A 16,884-nucleotide genomic window follows, 5' to 3' on the forward strand; every position below is an offset into this window, starting at 1 on the left:
AACTTTAGAGCCTACAAGTCCACTCAGTCCTACTTCTTGTTCAGCCAATCGCTCAGACAAACAAAATTGTTTACGTTTACAGGAGATAATGCTGCCTGCTTCTTATTTATTACAATGTCACCTGAAAGTGAAAACAGGCGTTCGCATGGCACTGTTGTAGTCTGCATCGCAAGATATTTACGTGCCAGATGCGCTAAAAATTCATACATCCCTTCATGCTTAAACCACCATTCCAGAGGACATGTGTCCATGCTGATGATGGGATCTCTCAATAACGATCCAAAGCAGTGCAGACCGATGCATGTTCATTTTCATCATCTGAGTCAGATGCCACCAGCAGAAGAATGTTTTTCTTTTTTCGTGGCTCAGGTTCTGTAGTTTCAGATGTCTTAAAAGAGCAACACTCAGATGCAGAAAGCATGCTCCACATCTCGTCCCTCTCAGATTTTGGAAGGCACTTCAGATTCTTAAACCTCACATTGGTACCTTCTTTGTGTTTTGTCAAATCTGCTGTGAAAGTGTTCTTAAAACGAACATGTGCTGGGTCATCATCCTAGACTACTATAACATGAAATATGTGGGTAAAACAGACCAGGAGACATACAGTTCTCCCCCAAGGAGTTCAGTCACAAATTTAATTAATGAATTTTTTTTTTTTAACGAGCATTATCAGCATTGAAGCATGTCCTCTGGAATGGTGGCCGAAGCATGAAGGGGCATATGTATGTTTAGCATATCTGGCATGTAAATACCTTGCTACACCGGCTACAGAAGTGCCACGTGAATGCCTGTTCTCACTTTCAGGTGACATAAATAAGAAGCAGTCAGCAGTATCCCCCGTAAATGTAAACAATTTTGTTTGTCTGAGCGATTGGCTGAACAAGAAGTAGGACTGAGTGGACTTGTAGGCGCTAAAGTTTTACATTGTTTTGTTTTTGAGTGCAGTTATCTAACAAAAAAAAAATCTACATTTTTAAGTTACACTTTCACAATAAAGAGATTGCACTACAATACTTCTATGAGGTGAATTGAAAAATACTATTTCTTTTATCATTTTTACAGTGAAAATATTTGTAATAAAAAATAAAGCACTGTACACTTTGTATTCTGTGTTGTAATAGAAATCCATATATTTGAAAATCTAGAAAAACATCCAAAAATATTTAATACATTTTCAGTTGGTATTTTGTTTAACAGTGCGATTAATAGCAATAATTTTTTTTAATTGTGATTAATTTTTTTGAGTTAATCTAGGGCAGTTAACTGCCCTAGTTATGACGCTTCCCGTGCACACTCCAACCCTCAAGCCCTCTGAGCATCTCCCGGAGTGTCCGGCCCCTGTCCGATGGACACTCACAGCATTCATAGATCCGCTGTTTCCAAAGAAACAGTACACCCCAGCTTATCAGTTGCACCTCAGATCACCACTCCACTGATCACACCGCACTTATACTTGATTTCACTGTAAACATAGCTAAGGTTGTTTAACAAAGGACAGAGATTCAAGTGGTGGCAAGTAGAAGTATTGGAAACATGCTTTACATATAAAATAAAATTGTAACATGCATCCTAGAGCCTAGACTTAATTAACAAGATACTCTCCTGTCTAATCACGTATTGCTCACCCAAAATCCTTCAGTGCTTTGCAGTCCAGCATGGCTGTGACCCTCTTTCATGAGATACTGCCCTCCAAAATAGACCAGACCATTCTGTAGCCAGGCAGCTCCCACAGTTCTGGAGTCTGGGCCGTTCTCCTCTCGCTGCACCCTCATAGAGGTGGCTCAGCGTTTTGACTCTGCACTCCCTGGCTGTGCCCCCTCTGCTCTTGCTAGCTGCCAGATTCTCTGCTGCCTCTTCCACAGACACTGATGGCTTCTGTTGCTCCTGCACTTCCTTTGCAATTGGAGCTGTTTCTGCCCAGCTTTGAGGCAGTGAGGCGCAACATTCCCTCACCTTCCTGGCTCAGTTAACCCCTCAGGGGTTTAACCCTTCCTGAGCCTTTGCTGCAGCATCTCCCTGCAGGCTCCTCTGTCCCTTGCAGCTATGGTAGAGCAGCCCAGAAAGCACAAGGTTAAATTCAAGCAATGCTCTATTTGTGAGGCAGCCTTCCCAAACTTGGTAGATAGTGACTGGTGCCCAGTTTTCTGTCCCTCACTCTGTTAGGTCTCAGGACTAGGAATCAGACAGACAGATGGAGCCTCTGCCCCCCAAGGCAGCCCCGACGTCAGTGGGGCTGGGGGAGAATGGACCAGGAACCCCAGTGCAGAGCAGGAAAGGCTCTAAAAGCAAGTAGGACCCTGATTACTTGACTCAGGGTAAGTTCACGGGGACCCATGCAGAACAAAGAGGGGAAGTTTGTGGGGCCACAAATTCCCCCCCCCTTCCCCAGTCTTCAGTGGGTCCTCAGCACCCTGAGGAAAGAAACAGGGCTTCTAATCAGTCCCCCTCCCTCCCAAGCCAAGCAGAAGGATTCTGACATGTCCCCTCTCCCCCCAATGGGAGCTGATTCTGAGCCAGACTTCTGCAGAGGGCTCCAGACCCTAAGGAAGGCAAGCAATAAAAGGCCTCACCAAAGCCACAGCAGAGCTTCTGTGCTCCCAAAGTGCGCTAAAAAAGTTAAATCAGAAGAGGTGAAAAGGGGAAGAAAAGGCACAAAAATCCATGAGATACAAAGCCTGGACTCCTCTTCCTCCCCCTTCTTCACTGAGGAAGGCGAGCTGTCTGACTCTGAATCCCAACAGGGAGTGTGGGAAATGCAGCACATTTCCCCCTGAGAAATTTCAAGCTATGTGCATGCAGCCAGGTTGTTTCCACTATTCCAGTCCAACCTGAGCAGGCTCCTGAGAGAGCCTCAGAGTAAATTTCTTCCCACAAAATCCTCCCTTGAGGCTCTGATACCCGGGCACCCCTCTGAGGAGAGGAGGTGACCGGGGATGATGGAACAAGCCCGGTAAGAGCAAACACATTAACAAGAGCGTCTCAGGCTCTGTAACACTGAAGAACCAAAGGGCTCTGTTACTGACAGAGGGTGGATGCTGCTGCAGAGTCTCTTGCCAGGGATATGGCTGTTCCCTCAGAAGGGAAGTTCTACCTTAAGCACCCCTGGATAGAAGGATGGAGATCACTCCCAAAACGGACTTTGAGACTCTTCTGACCTCAGACTGCCTGCATACCTTTATCTTGTAGCAAAGCCCTACTTTTCTTGCTGCACGTGCATATTTCATTCTCTGTGGTGCATTTGGTCAATCCACAAATGCAGTCCTAGGGATGTATCAGATGAGGCATTTCCAGTAGAGAGAGAAAAGCATTAATGCCATTGTACAAGGCAACACCTCATTTGGAATACAGATGTGGTTACCCATGTTCAAGAAAGATGAATTCAAACTGGAACAGGTATGGAGAAGAGCAATTAGGATAATCAGGGGAATGGAGGGCCTGCCTTCTGAGAGGAGACAGGAAGAGCTTGGCTTGGTTAGTCTAGAAAACGAAGGCTGAGAAGGGGTATGGTTACTCTACAGATACATCATGGAGTATATAGCAGGGAGGATAAAGCAGTATTTAAGCTCAAAAGACAATGTTGGCACAAGAATAAATTCAGGCTGGAAATTAGAAGGCTTCTAACCATCAGAGGGGCTAGGCTCTGGAACAGCCTCTCAATAGGAGCTGTGGGGCAAACAACTTAATTAGTTTTAAGAGAGAGCTGGACAAGTTTAAAAGTGTGATTGTGTGACTGGGTTCTTGTGATGGTGGGTGGCAGGGCTCAGCAGCCATGGGGCTCACTGCTCATTTATTTCTTACGTTTCTAAAAGCTCATGTTTTGGCTGACCACCTGCATGGGTGAGGAAGAAATCCTTCACCCCAGTGTATTCCTCTGACGCATCGGGGTGGCCATGGCTGGAGATGGGACATTGGCTGGGATGAGCCAGTGGTCTGAGATGGTACTGAGCATTTTGTGTCTCAGGTGCATGGCTGGCTGGTTCTTGCTCACATGCCCAGTGTCTAATTGATCACCACATGTGGGCCAGGAAGGAATTTTCCCCCAGCTCAGGTTGTCAGTGACCTTGGGGTTTATCCAGGATCATCTGGGTATACCTCACTTATTCATTTCCCTGCCATCATGGTGCTCAGACACTGCTGCTCCTCGGTCCCTCCTGTTCTCTGTCTGTGGCACATCATAGTTTAGTCTCCTGTGGGCTGTGATACTTTGGCCTCATTTCAGTGTGGGTGGTGCTGGTGGCCTGTGACAGACAGGAGTCAGACTAGATGGTCCCTTCTGGCCTAAGGCTTAACAAGTGGGTGAAGATAATGACGTTTCATATGGAGACTCTGGCCTCTACAGTGTCATGTGTGACATAGTAGGACATCTTGACTTCAGTAGATAGAGCAGATGCATATCTCCATATTCCCAATCAGATCATGCCACTATAGACTTCCGAGGTTCTCTTCTGGCAGGAAACATTATCAGTACAAAACAGTTCCATTTTCAGCCTGTGCTTGACCCCCAGGCTTTATACAAAGATGTTGCTAATGATGATAGCCAAACTCAGGGTGCAGGGAACCTACCTGTGCCCTTTCCAGAACTCCATCATGATCAGCAGTGCGTGGGGCCGTATCTCAGATGTTGAGTCTCCTTCCAGGTGCATGGCTTCATCATCAATGCTAAGAAAAGTTCCCTGGTTCCATCCAGCAGAATAACCCGCCTGGCTGCAAAATAGACCCCTCGGTAGCAGACAGCTGCCCATCATTAGGGTTCAGAAAATCCAAAAATTATCATCTTACTCCAGGGCCACAGGAGACATACCATAGTGTTATGTCGCCAACTGCTAGGACTGCTGCTGTTGTGCGTAGGGCTCACTCCATGGGCACAGTCCCAGGTCCGACGTCTTCAGGCCTTCATTCTGAAGGTGTGGGACCACTCCCCAGAATGCATGAAAGAGCGAGTACGGGTTCTGACACAGGTGGTCAGTCCATGACAATGTCCACAAGGCACTCCCGTCTGCCTTCCATATCCCTTAATCCTCATAACTGATGCCAGTCTGGAGGTCTGGGGAGTACACTTGGAGATTCAAACAGGCCAGGGCCTCTGGAGCCAGGAGGAAAAAGCTCACAGCATAAATCTCCCAGACCTGAGAGAGGTTAAGTTAGCTCTGCGAAGGTTCCAGCCCACCCTGCGGGAGAGCCACACCCTGATTCAGTCAGACAATATCACTACAGTTACATATTTAAGCAAACGAGGGGAAACAAGGAGTCAGACACTATGTGCTGGAAATAATGAGGTGGGACCTCAGCGTGATCCACATCAAAGGGGACCCGAACCACCAAAAGGCAGATTGGCGCAGCAGGTACATGGTTTGATTCAAGCTTTTCGATCTCATCGTTCAGACGTTCGGCCTCCCTTCAACAGAGCTGTTCATGAATCATAAGAACATAAAGACCAAAATACTTCACAAGGGAGCAGCCCCCAGAGCCAGGGGACAGCTGAGATAAGGGAAATTGGGTGGGTCAGCTTTTGTGGCCTGCATCATGCGGGAGGTCAGACTAGATGACCATAATGGTCCCTTCTGACCTTAAAGTCTATGAGTCTGAGACAGAAGCCTTATTGCACAGTTGGCTGCAGGACCTACTTTACTCATACACATCCTGTCACTAACTCAGTTAGTGGCTGCTGCCAATGACAGGTTTAGGTCTGGCCAAGCTCACTCTTCTCCTGTTGATAGAGAAGGGAGAAAAATTGATCCAATTGGGAGAAAAGTTTTCTTATCCTCTTCTCTGGGAATTAGAGTGGCTAATTACCAAGTGGTGATGCCCATTACCAATTCTACCTGTGGGAAAGGCTGGCTTTCTTTGTCCAAAATTTGCCAGATATAAAAGAAGGCTGGTTAATGCTATTTTTTTTGACAGGACAGAACTTGGCAAAGCGTACCTCAGAGCATCATTTGATACTTCATATTCTTCTGCCAAGGCATTGGCCGCATCTGCAGTTACCTTGAGGAGGCATGCTTGGCTCCAACCTCTAACTCTAGTGTCTGCAGCCAGAGAAATGTAGAAGAAATCCCCTTCGAAGGGGAGAGTCTTTTCAGCAAGAAGACTGATGAATTGTTGAAAAAATTACAGGAAACTAGATCCACTACTTGTTCCCTGGATCTTCATCTCTTGATCAGAAAAGACCTTCTACTCCTCCTCCTTTTTGATACCAGGCAATATTACCCTCAGTTATCTGCCCTTTTTTTCCCCCCCTCAAATCAGAGATATCAGTAACAGCAATCTCCCTCTTCATTCCAGACCCAGCATAAAAACAGGTCTTTCAGATATAGACCTAAGATGAAACAACCTGCTCCCTCATCATCAGTAGCACCTGGGCTGGGGGCGAGAGGCGCCTTTTCCCAGGCCGTGGCAGGTCCAGGCTGGGTCGGGTCCGGGGGAGGGGCGCCTGTCCCCCAGCTGCAGCAGGTTTGTGGCCAGGGTCGGGGCGCCTGTCTCCCAGCCACGGCAGGTTCGGGGCTGGGCCAGGGAAGGGGCACTTGTCCCCTGGCCACGGCAGGTCTGCGGTCGGGGCCGGGGGAGGGGTGCCATGGGGGGGTGGGGCTTGGAGAGAGGCATCTCTCCCCGCCACAACCCTGAGCGCCTGCGCTTAATAATTACCTCGCCTGCAGTTATAGATTGGTTTGCCACTCTCAATTTAAAGGATGCTTACTTCCATATCTCTAGCCGACATAGTCATCGAAAATGTCTGCATTTAATGGTGGCAGCGTACCATTTCCAGTACAAGGTTCTCCCATTAAGCCTGTCCACAGTGTGAAGGGTCTTTTCAAAATGCCTTTCTGTGGTAGCGACACATCTGAAAAAACAGAGTATTTTTGTTTACCCCTATTTGGAGGATTGGTTGCTAAAAAGTGCTACACGTGAGGGTCTGTCATTTCCCATCACAGTTACATCCCTCTTTTCGGATCTGGGTCTGCTTCTTAATTTCAAAAAATTGAATTTCTATCAAGCTCAGAATTCCTTTTATAGGTTCTATTCTGGACTCATTAGCAGGGAAAGCTTTACTTCCAGAGGACAGGTTTCTAAAAATGGAGCAAGTGGCTTTGCAAGCCTGCCAATCTTGGAAAGTGATAATCTTCCTGGGTCTTGTGGGCTTGATGGCAGCTACCACTTACGTAACTCGGTTTGCTCATCTCTGAATGAGATCGGTGCTGCACTGGATGGCTCAGGTCTACATACCCAGCCAGGACAGTCAGAAAATATTTGTCACCATGCCTCAGGACGTTCTAAATTTGCTGATGTGATGGCCAAACAGATCAAATATTCTCAGAGATGTCCTGTTCGATCCTCCTTCGCCCTCAGTCATAGTAACATCAGACGCAGCCAACACTGGATGGGGAGCTCATTTACACTGGTTTACAATCTGGGCTTTTTGAGAAAATGTGTTTGGAATTAAGAGCGTCATTTGACCCTCAGATCATTCCTTCTTCATAGAAAAGGGGGAAGGCTTTTCAGGGAGCACCGGATAACGCTCCTGCTGTGCATTACATGAGCAAGGAAGTGGGGCTTCATTCTTTCCAGTTATATGCCAAGGTGGTCAGATTATGCAATTGGTGCACTCTTCACGAGATCTAGCTAATGGCCCGGCGTTTAGCAGGTAAGAGCAATGTACTAGCAGATTGCCTCATCAGGGTCAGTTCTCAGATTCACAAGTGGTCCCTGAAAGATCCAGGTATGCAAGACATCTTCTCCTGTTGGTGCTAGCCCGATGTAGATCTGTTTGACAGCCAGTCAGTCCATTTCAGATGCCTTCCTTCTATGTTGGGGAAGGAGCCTTCTGTATACCTTTCTCCCCCCCTCCCCCACCACCACCTTTATTCAGAAAATGGTGACAAAGATTTGTCAGGACAGGGCAAAAATTATATTGATTGTCTCAGCTTGTCTGAGACAGCAGCGGTACAAGAATCTGCATCAGCTGTCAGCTGGACTTTACATGCATTTTCCTCTGTCTCCGGATCTCTTGTCACAGCAACAAGGCAGGAACTTTTAGCCAGATCCTCAGTCTCTTCATCTTATGGCCTGGGCTGTCGGACTTTGGCTACTCTTAGCAGTCATGTTCTCACTGGTAAAGAATGTACTGCTTAATTCTAGAAAATTGCCTACTAAAAAGTGTTACTATTTAAAATGAGCTAGATTTGTTGCTTGGATGCAGGGAAAATATGATTTTCCAGTTGCAGCTTCCATACCCTGTATTTTAGAAATTTTATATACTTAAAATCTGAGGGGAGGGGGCCTAATTCTTCTTTAAAAGTTCACCTGGTAGCCATTCAGTCTCTCTTATTTTGGTTGATAGTAGATCACTGTACATGATTCTGTTAAAATTTATGAAAGGATTATCTAACAGATCTCCATCTTTAAGGGATCTAGTCCCATTTTGGGATCTTAATCTGATCTAATCTATGTTTGAGGTCATCCTTTGAACCCCAGGTGAAGTGTTTCATATTTTATTTATCTGTTAAAATGGTCTTCACTATTGCTATAATGTCAGCCAGAAGGGTGGGCAAATTGCACACCCTGATGGCTGAGCTGCCCTTTATGATTTTTCATAAAGATAAGGTGGTTCGTAGATCTGATCCCAGGTTTTTACCAAAAATAGCCACTATTTCGTATCAGACAGCTGTGATACATTGTACCTCAAAATAACACCTTGACACCCCCATATTCACCACTTTTACATGGTTCTGATATGTTGTACAAAGTATGTCTTGTGAGGTATCATTTGAAAAATCATAATTTGCTGTACAATTTGCTGTACATCATTGTCCTGTAGGGTTGCCAACCCTCCAGGTTTGGCCTGGAGTCTCCCGGAACTGGCATCGATCTCCCGGTGACTATTAAAAGCAATCTGGGAGACTTTAATAGGATATTTTAAGAAAATGACATTACATCATGTTGGAAGGAGGGGGGGGGGAATCTCCCAGAATAGCTTGAGTCAGAGATGGCAACCCTATTGGCTTGTTAAAATGTGTGCATCATTATTGTATATGAAGCTATGAAATTTTACTATATGTTTGTTACTGAAATGTGTTATGGGTCTGGGGAATGGCCACAGAGTAGCTCCTTAGAAATAACAAAAAGAATTGTAAACAAAGTCCTTGCATGGCACTCAAGCCTCACATACACAAAGGTGTGAGCAAGAAATACAATTCACCTGAGAGCTGCTTCAAATTTCATGAACACAGGAAACTGATTGTCTGCACCCCAGCTGGGGGGTATTCCTAAAAGCAAGGAGGAGGGTATAAAATAAGAGACCGGGACATCACCTCTTTACCTATCTCCTCCCCCCCCTTGACACCTGGAAACAAGATCATTTGGAAGACAAAGAGGAGCATAATTGAACTGGGGGAAAAGTGATTCGCATCACATTTCAGTATACCATTTTTTACCCAAACCCACATGCTAAGGGTAGTTAACGTACATTAGGTGCTAGAAGGGTTCTTGCATATTTAAATAGAAGTCAGTTTTAGGAATTCATCTAGGTTGGTTGTTTCTTATACTAAGAAGTCAGAGTTTGCCTGCTCAGACTATTTCCAGTTGGGTGAAACAATGCATCACTCAGTATTACAAATCAGCAGAAATTCCTGAGTCTTCTGTTATACAGTCTCATTCTACTAGAGCTGTAGCTGCATCTTTTGCTTGTATTAAACGTGTTCCTATTAGGGAAATTTGTAGGGCTGCTACCTGGAAGTTAGTGAACACATTCACTAAGCACTATGAGCTGGATCTAGCTTCTAGAGCACCAGATGCCAAATTTGGCAGAGTGGTGCTTCAATCATTGTTTAATTAGGACTCTGTTCCCAGCTCCGGGCTTTTTCAGTATTGCCTATTGCTTGTCAAACTAGCCATAAGTGGGAATATGCAGAGCCACTCAAAGAAGAAATAAAGTTTACTTGTAAGATGAGTTCTTTGGGATGAGACTGCATATTCACATTTCCTGCCCCTATTTTTCTCAGTCTTATTATGGTCTCTCTGGGTTAGCAGTAAATGAACTGAGGCGAAAGAGGGTGCAGCACCCCCTTATATAGCCTCACCTCAGAAAGTTTGGAAGTTCTGAGAGGAGGAGGAGGAAGTGGGGCCCATGTACCCGGCAATGGCACTGCTTGGAGAAGGTTCTACTATTAGACCCTAACAAATGCTGCAATACCCAACTGGGAATATGCAGAGTCACCTTTGAAGAACTCCTGTTACCAGCATAGGTGCCACATAGGAGGGCATGCAGGGTCAAGTGCTCCCCTGTTTTCTGCTTGGCCTGCTGGGGGGGGGAGGGAGAGGGGCTCTGTCCTCCTCTCGCTGCGCCTGCCCCCTGGCAGCCGGGCCCAGGTCACTGCTCTGTGCAGTGTGGTGGCTGCCTGCAAGAACCCGGCTGGGGAGGCGGCAGCACTTCCCCCTCCCTGCTGAAGACAGCAGCCAAACAAGCCGGAACACACATTCACACTCTCTCTCTCCCTCTTCCAGCTCGCTTGGCTGCTGTCCATGGCAGCCAGGCCCAGGTGGGGATCAGAGGGGGTGGGCCACTGCCACCGCCTCCTCCCCAGCCAGGCTCTCTCTCCGGCAACTGCCGCTCTGCACAGAGGCAGCGGCCACCTTCAGCTGGCGTAAGAAGCAGCTCCTTCCTGCCCCCTCCACTCCCTGCCCGGGCCTGGCTGCCAGGGAGAGCCACTGAGTGAGCCAGAAACATGCCATGGGGGGGGAGGTGCAGTGGGAGAAGGACAAAGCTCCCACCCACGCAGGTAACTCTGGCAGCGTGGGGAGAGTACAGCAGCCCTGGGCTGGGCACAGGGCAGACAGTCACTGGGGAAGGCGCTGGAAGCAGCTTCCCTGGCCTCTGCTCTGCTGAGGTGTCCTTGAGGGCACTAGAGCTCCAGGGAGACACTGGTGCTGTGAGTCTCCCTAGGCTCCCAGCCAGGCCCAGAGTTTTGCCAACATAAGTGCTAGTGTAGACGTGGCCAAAGTAACCTTCCTATATTCTGGACAAGGAGTAGCAAGTCACTAGCAGCTAGGATAAAAATTCGCCCCGTTGGCATGCTCAAGACAGAGCCCCAGAAATTCCACAATTCTGCAGCCTTGGAATTTGCCATGGAATCCACCCCTTGCCAGAGAACCCTGTTCCAGAATCTCAGCTTTCCACATACGAACTGTGTGAACCAGGCAGACATGAAACAATAGTGCAGGTACAGTCATCCCCAGGGGCTCTTCACTTCGACACCTTAACAATATTGACATTTACAACGAGATAAACTTATCTTGTTAATAGGTGACCACTTTAAACAGAAACATCCAGCTAAAGTGCTTATCCATAGTTCCAAACTGCCTCCCCAGCATTACAAGCCCCTGCTTTCCCTGGCAACCTCATGGTACACTTGTGTTGACAACACAGAAATACGTGGTACATTCAAAACTGAAAATGGGGGGAACGCATAATATTAAATGCACCATCAAGATGATAACCCAGGAGTGACTATACTGATTGGATTAATTATCTTTTTTTAGCTAATTAAAAACCTATATCTTTCAATTTAAATTTAAGTTCTGCAGCCTCCCACTCTGGAGTGCCACTGAATCCGAGACTTTACAGCACAACTTAGTTCTCCTGGCCACAGAGTTCGAGGCCCTGACTCAAGGATGCAGCTTAGGGCTTGTCTATGCAAACGTTTAGTTTGTGGCAAGCTGGGGCTTGAATCACCTGCACTAGCCTGCCACGGACAATGTCCATGTGGACTCTGCGGACTCGCACTAACAGTTTGTTAATGCTCTTTGATCCTGTTAGCTTTGAAATGGGACTAGAGCAAGGGCATTAATGAACTGTTAGTGCTGTGAGCAGGCTCCCCATGGATAGTTTATCCCACACTAGCCTGTTGTGGGCTGATTCAGACCCTAGCTTTCCACAAACCAATTGTTTATGTAGACAGGCCCTTAGATTCTGTATTGAAGGTGATGCAGATCCCTGGAACCCTTCAATCCTCAGTAAGTTACAGTTGCCACAGGACGATCTGTCGGCAGGTCTGAGTCCCAGTTAGCAGCCCTTAACTCAGTAAGATGTTATGGTCTTGCTGGGTTCTGATATGCAAGCCATAGTTTTATGTACACCTAAGCTTGTATCCATGCTAGAACCTAAGTCTGATATGTTACAAGATCTAAGTGGTCCACTTATTTAAATATTTATTCTGCATCCCTGTTCTTTGTAGCAAGAGCGCAGTTGTGGTACTCAGTGATAGCTTCATCCGGGTGTAAGTTTGCATGGGGGACGCTATCCATAATGGATCAGTACTGCACGTTTCACAAGGACGTGACGGCCCTTAGAGTTCTGGAATCCCGACCAAGCTTTTATCTAGAGTTGACAGGGCTCATGAATTAGCACTTTCTTCTCTCTGGTCCCATGGCACCCCAAGGAGAAATGATGGCCAAATCTCGCTGCATCAGGGGCAATCAAAATATCTACCAACAGGAAAAAATAATTCAGAAAATCTATATCACGCTTTATTGCCTTTCACCCACTGCAGAATGAAAGAAGGTGACTATTCCATAGCCTAAGGGTCCTACTCCAGACTTCAAATTATGCACTACAAGACCAATAGCATCACTGTACCTAGGAGAATGTGCAGAGCAGATATGTGGGCTTTGAGCTATCTGTTTGCTTATGGCCCACTTATAATTTTTTGGACTTGGTGGACATAATATTTGATAGTGGAGTCCAAGAGTCTGCAGAAGGGTATAAATAAATAAAAGCATGTAATGGCTTGATTTTCTTCCCTTTCCATTCCTGGGCTTGATGCTAATTACGTCCACTATGTACAGAATTGCCAGACGTACTTTTGAGAGAGAGAGAGAGGTGGCTCTTATCTCTCAGCAGCGGTATGCCTGGTGTCTCCCACCCCTCATCTGAGTTCAGAGCCACCTGCTCTGAGACAGAAATGTAAGCAGTTGAAAGCCTGTTGGGCCTGTATTACCCAAGGGTTCATATGTTGGTTATCAGCTACTTTTGGAGGAGCTCCTGCATGATTCCAGTAAGTTGTGTTGTGGTGTTTTTTTTTGGAGCAGTTGGTGGGCTGGTCCTACCCGCCCTCCTGGCTGTTCCGGCTGCCTCCTCTGCAGAGGGAGAACCAGTACATATACACAGTTACCAGACATAACTGAGAGAATCTGTGTATGCATTGCTCTCTACTGCTATGCTTGTAGGAACCTGTAGGCCTTCGCTCAATTCCTTGCACATATGTGTCAACATCCCAAAACCATCGCCATCACAACGGCACCAACTGACTTGCTTATGAGCAATCACAACAGGGAGGCCAGGGCCTGGATGGCCCCAAGGACCAGACTCCGGTCTCTCCTGAACCATGAGTAGGGGCTGGTGTGGAATACCATGCCCAGCTCTTCCCCAGGGCTGTGATTAAATAGACTCCAGTGCTGTCAGTCTGGCACCATTGGCTGAACATTTTGTTTTTCAAAGAAATAAAAGTGACAGTGAGCTTTCCAGTCCCCTCAAACCTGGTTCAGTTCTGGGGGTTGGATGCACACTGATACATCTAGTATAAAGCCAGGAGAATGTTGTTCAGGGTCTGCCTACCTGCTGTTTACTAGTTCAGCACAGATACTCCTCCAAGAGTGACTGTAGCTTCCACTTGGGTCCCACCCTGGTGCACAGTTCACTCAGTGCTGCCTTCCCATTGGAGGGAACAGTCAGGTGCTGATGTCTGGGAACGTGCTACATGCCATTTAATTGGCTTTTCAGCACAGACTCTGGCTGAGGTTTTCAGCTAAGTACTGACTCTCTAAGTGTTTGTCTGACGCTTTCTGGAATTGCTTTGCAGACAGCAGTGGCCCTTCCAGCACTGTCTCCAGTGCAGGCCCCTCCTCCCCGACCTCAATGGAGAACTACGCTCGCTTCGGCTTCACTGAGAAACCTTCCATCAGTCCCCAAATAAGTGAGGAGCGACTGAACTGCCAGCCCCCTGAACAGCGTGAGATGGAGCCCTCGGGGGAGGCACGTAAGCTAGACCTGGGTGGGTCTGGGCCCTTGGTAGAGAACCCCCAGGGAGAGATGCCAGAACAGGGCCTGATGAGGATGCCAGGGCACTTGGAGGTCCCAGAGCCAAGCAAGGAGGAACCATCCGAGGAGGTGCCAGAACAGGGCACGATGGGGGTACTGGAGTTGGGCAAGACCAGGCAGTCTGGAGAGACATCTGAAAAAGATGGGTCAGTGGTGCTGGAGCAGGGTGAGGAGAAGCCAGCTGGGGGAACATGGGAGCTGGGTGAGACAGGGAAGCTGGAGCCAGGTGAGATAGAGCTGTCTGGGAAGATGTCAGATCCAGGTGAAGAGGGGCCAGCTGGGGAGATGTTAGAACCAGATGTGATCAGGCCAGTAGTACCAGTGGAGACATCTGAGCTGGATGAGGAGGAGCTAGTGATGCAGATGTTGGAGCCAAGTGAGGAGGGGCAGCCGGTGCAGATACTGGAGAAGGAAGAAGAGGAGCTGTCCACAGATAATGCTCTATCAGATCAGCATCCATCCAGTCACCCGTATCTGGACCAACAGCTGTCCAGTGAGAAAAGTGTTGAGGACGAGCAGCCTTCTAGTCAGCAGGAGCTACAGAACTAGCATCTCCCTCCGTGGAGCACGCTGGGAAGAAAGGAGAATCCCCGAGACAGTCAATGTCTGGAAGCGGTGTGGCTCCCCAATCCTGGAGTGGACTCGGCTGTGCCCATGTCTTGCATAACGTTCCTAGCCCTCCAGTCAACCCGCTGGGCAGGTGTTACGTCACTCCCTGCACAGCAGCTGGCACTCCAGAGCTCTGTAGCATGCCATGGCCCGAGCCCCTGGGACTATAGAAGACTGGTCTATGGATCATTCAGGGGACAGGGGAAAAGTCTGTTCTGTTCAGAGACACCAGTCAGCTTGTCACCAACAGGAAAGGGACACGCACCCCTGCCTTCCTTAAATAGAAAACAAAGTCAGCCCTGGGTGAGCAGGAGCAACTCCCACTGAAGTCGTAGGGAGTGCATGGGGTTGCTTTTTCAGTGGCACTGGAGCCAGGAGTGAAGGGGAGGTGGGTCCACAGCTGTCAGGGTGATGAGGCCAAAGGAGATGCCTGCTGCCTACAGCTGGTGTTAGCCCACTGACTGCATGGAGAGGGGCACAGGTCTGGCAGACATGGGCATTGTGGCAGCCTCAAGCCTCATCAGAACATACAAGTGCTGCATGTTTGTGCTGACCAGCTGCACTGTGTTGGTCACCTGCTCTCTGGCTGCTGGAATATACCAGGGGAGGAGATTTGAGGGCAGCTTGAGGATCTCCTGATTAAGCTGCAGTGTCCTTGGAAGCAGGAAAATTATCCTGAGGCTTGGCAAGGGTGCGCATTCAGTGTGATGAGAGTGCTTTGCAAGCCAGTGGCTTCTGGAACGGAGAAGTCCCAGCCTGCAGGTTCCTGACAAGCCTGTTCAGAAATGGCTTTTATGTGATTGAATGAAAAATAGGTAACACTGGGCATTACCTGCCACCAAAACCAGCTCCTTCCTTCCGTGGGCCCCGCTGCTCCTACCCAGCCTGACTGCTCCACTTGCCAGGTCTGGTAACTGTCTGCCTCTCTCACCCCACCTGTCAGTCGCCCCCAAGTGGGGATGGTTGTAGGGAGGCACAGAGGCAAGTCTGATGGTAGGGAGAAACACTGGTGGGGGGCATGGGGCAGGCACTGGCGGCAGGGAGGGCAATGGGGGTGAGATGGGGAGCTTTACTTGGGGCACTGCAGGGTCAGGTTGGGGACCACTGCATGTGGGGGGACCCCTTTCAGTGGCTGCCCCTTGCGTGTTCCCGTTGGGCTGGGATGCCTGCAGGGAGGGGCGTGGTGCCCACTCTAGGAGGGGTGTGCAGGGAGTACAGAGACGGGTCTTTCTAGTCCTTGAGGGTTGAATGAGCTTTGAGCTCTGAACCCTGCAGTGACAGAAACAAAGTGCAACTGCTTTTTGAGCAAATCAGGTTTTATTTGTAAGACGCTGATAAGGAGAAATTGCTATTGTGGATAAAGTACAAACTATTTAATATATATTTATGTAAATGAGTGTCAAGCACAAGCCCAGAGGCATGGTAACTACAGGGGTCCTGCCTCCTAAGCCATTGCAGGTAGAGGAATCCCCATCTGCAGGGGCTGTGATGTCACCTCTTCAGCAAAGTGACAATCTGCCGGAGCAAGTGGAAGGCTCCTATTCCTTTGTCCCGCCTGTGGGGGAGGACTGTATTTATGGTACAGGTTTGTCTGTGTCTGTAGTCTCTGGGGAAGCTGTACCCAAAGATCTCTGCACTATGTCAGGATGTGTGTGTTAACAGTAAACATGCTACACTATATGTCTGGCTTCCATCTCTTACCCCTGCAGCAACCTGGGCAAAGTGCTGACACGCCCAATGTCTCCAGCAGCCTGGGTTGTCTCGAAGCAGTTATTGCTGCATACGCTGCTGAGCTGAACTTGGGGATGCAGGTCAGACCACTGAGCTGCCCCTAAAGCTTCCTGAGCCCCCACAGGGAAGAGACTCCCTTCCTTGCACTTGAGATGATGGAGTGTCCGTGAGATCTGTGTTAAAGCTGCTGCCATTCACCTATTGGAGGGGATGAGCCCGGTGAGGCTGAGGCTTGACTCTGTCCCCCACCCAAGCATGACAGTGCCATGGCTTGGCGTGGTTAAAGGAAACCTGCAAAATAGGTGTGGGTGTTTGGGGTGGAAGTTGGGTCTTGGACGTATAACGAAGGCCTAATACCTCTGAGACAAGGAGAGGAAATCTGGTGTGGTTTTCACTGTGGGTGTCAGCCTCAGCTTCCTGGATTTGGCAGGAGTGCTCAATGCAGGACCTAGAGA

The 16,884-nt window shown here is 48.2% G+C and overlaps 1 protein-coding gene across 8 annotated transcripts in view; it reads left to right on the forward strand.

The window, feature by feature from the left end:
- PPIP5K1 (diphosphoinositol pentakisphosphate kinase 1) overlaps positions 1 to 16,376 on the forward strand; it is a 114,623-nt gene extending 98,247 nt beyond the window's left edge. For all 8 annotated transcript variants that reach the window (XM_029910721.1, XM_029910725.1, XM_029910726.1 and 5 more), the window contains one exon: positions 13,851 to 16,376. In XM_029910721.1, coding sequence (XP_029766581.1) covers positions 13,851 to 14,638 — 788 coding nt within the window. In that variant the 3' untranslated portion in view covers positions 14,639 to 16,376. The remainder of the gene's footprint in view (positions 1 to 13,850) is intronic.
- The last annotated feature ends 508 nt before the right edge of the window (positions 16,377 to 16,884 follow it).

The sequence above is a fragment of the Terrapene carolina genome, unplaced genomic scaffold (assembly GCF_002925995.2).
Source record: "Terrapene carolina triunguis isolate 2854851 unplaced genomic scaffold, T_m_triunguis-2.0 Scaffold67, whole genome shotgun sequence".
Lineage (NCBI taxonomy): Eukaryota > Metazoa > Chordata > Testudines > Emydidae > Terrapene > Terrapene triunguis.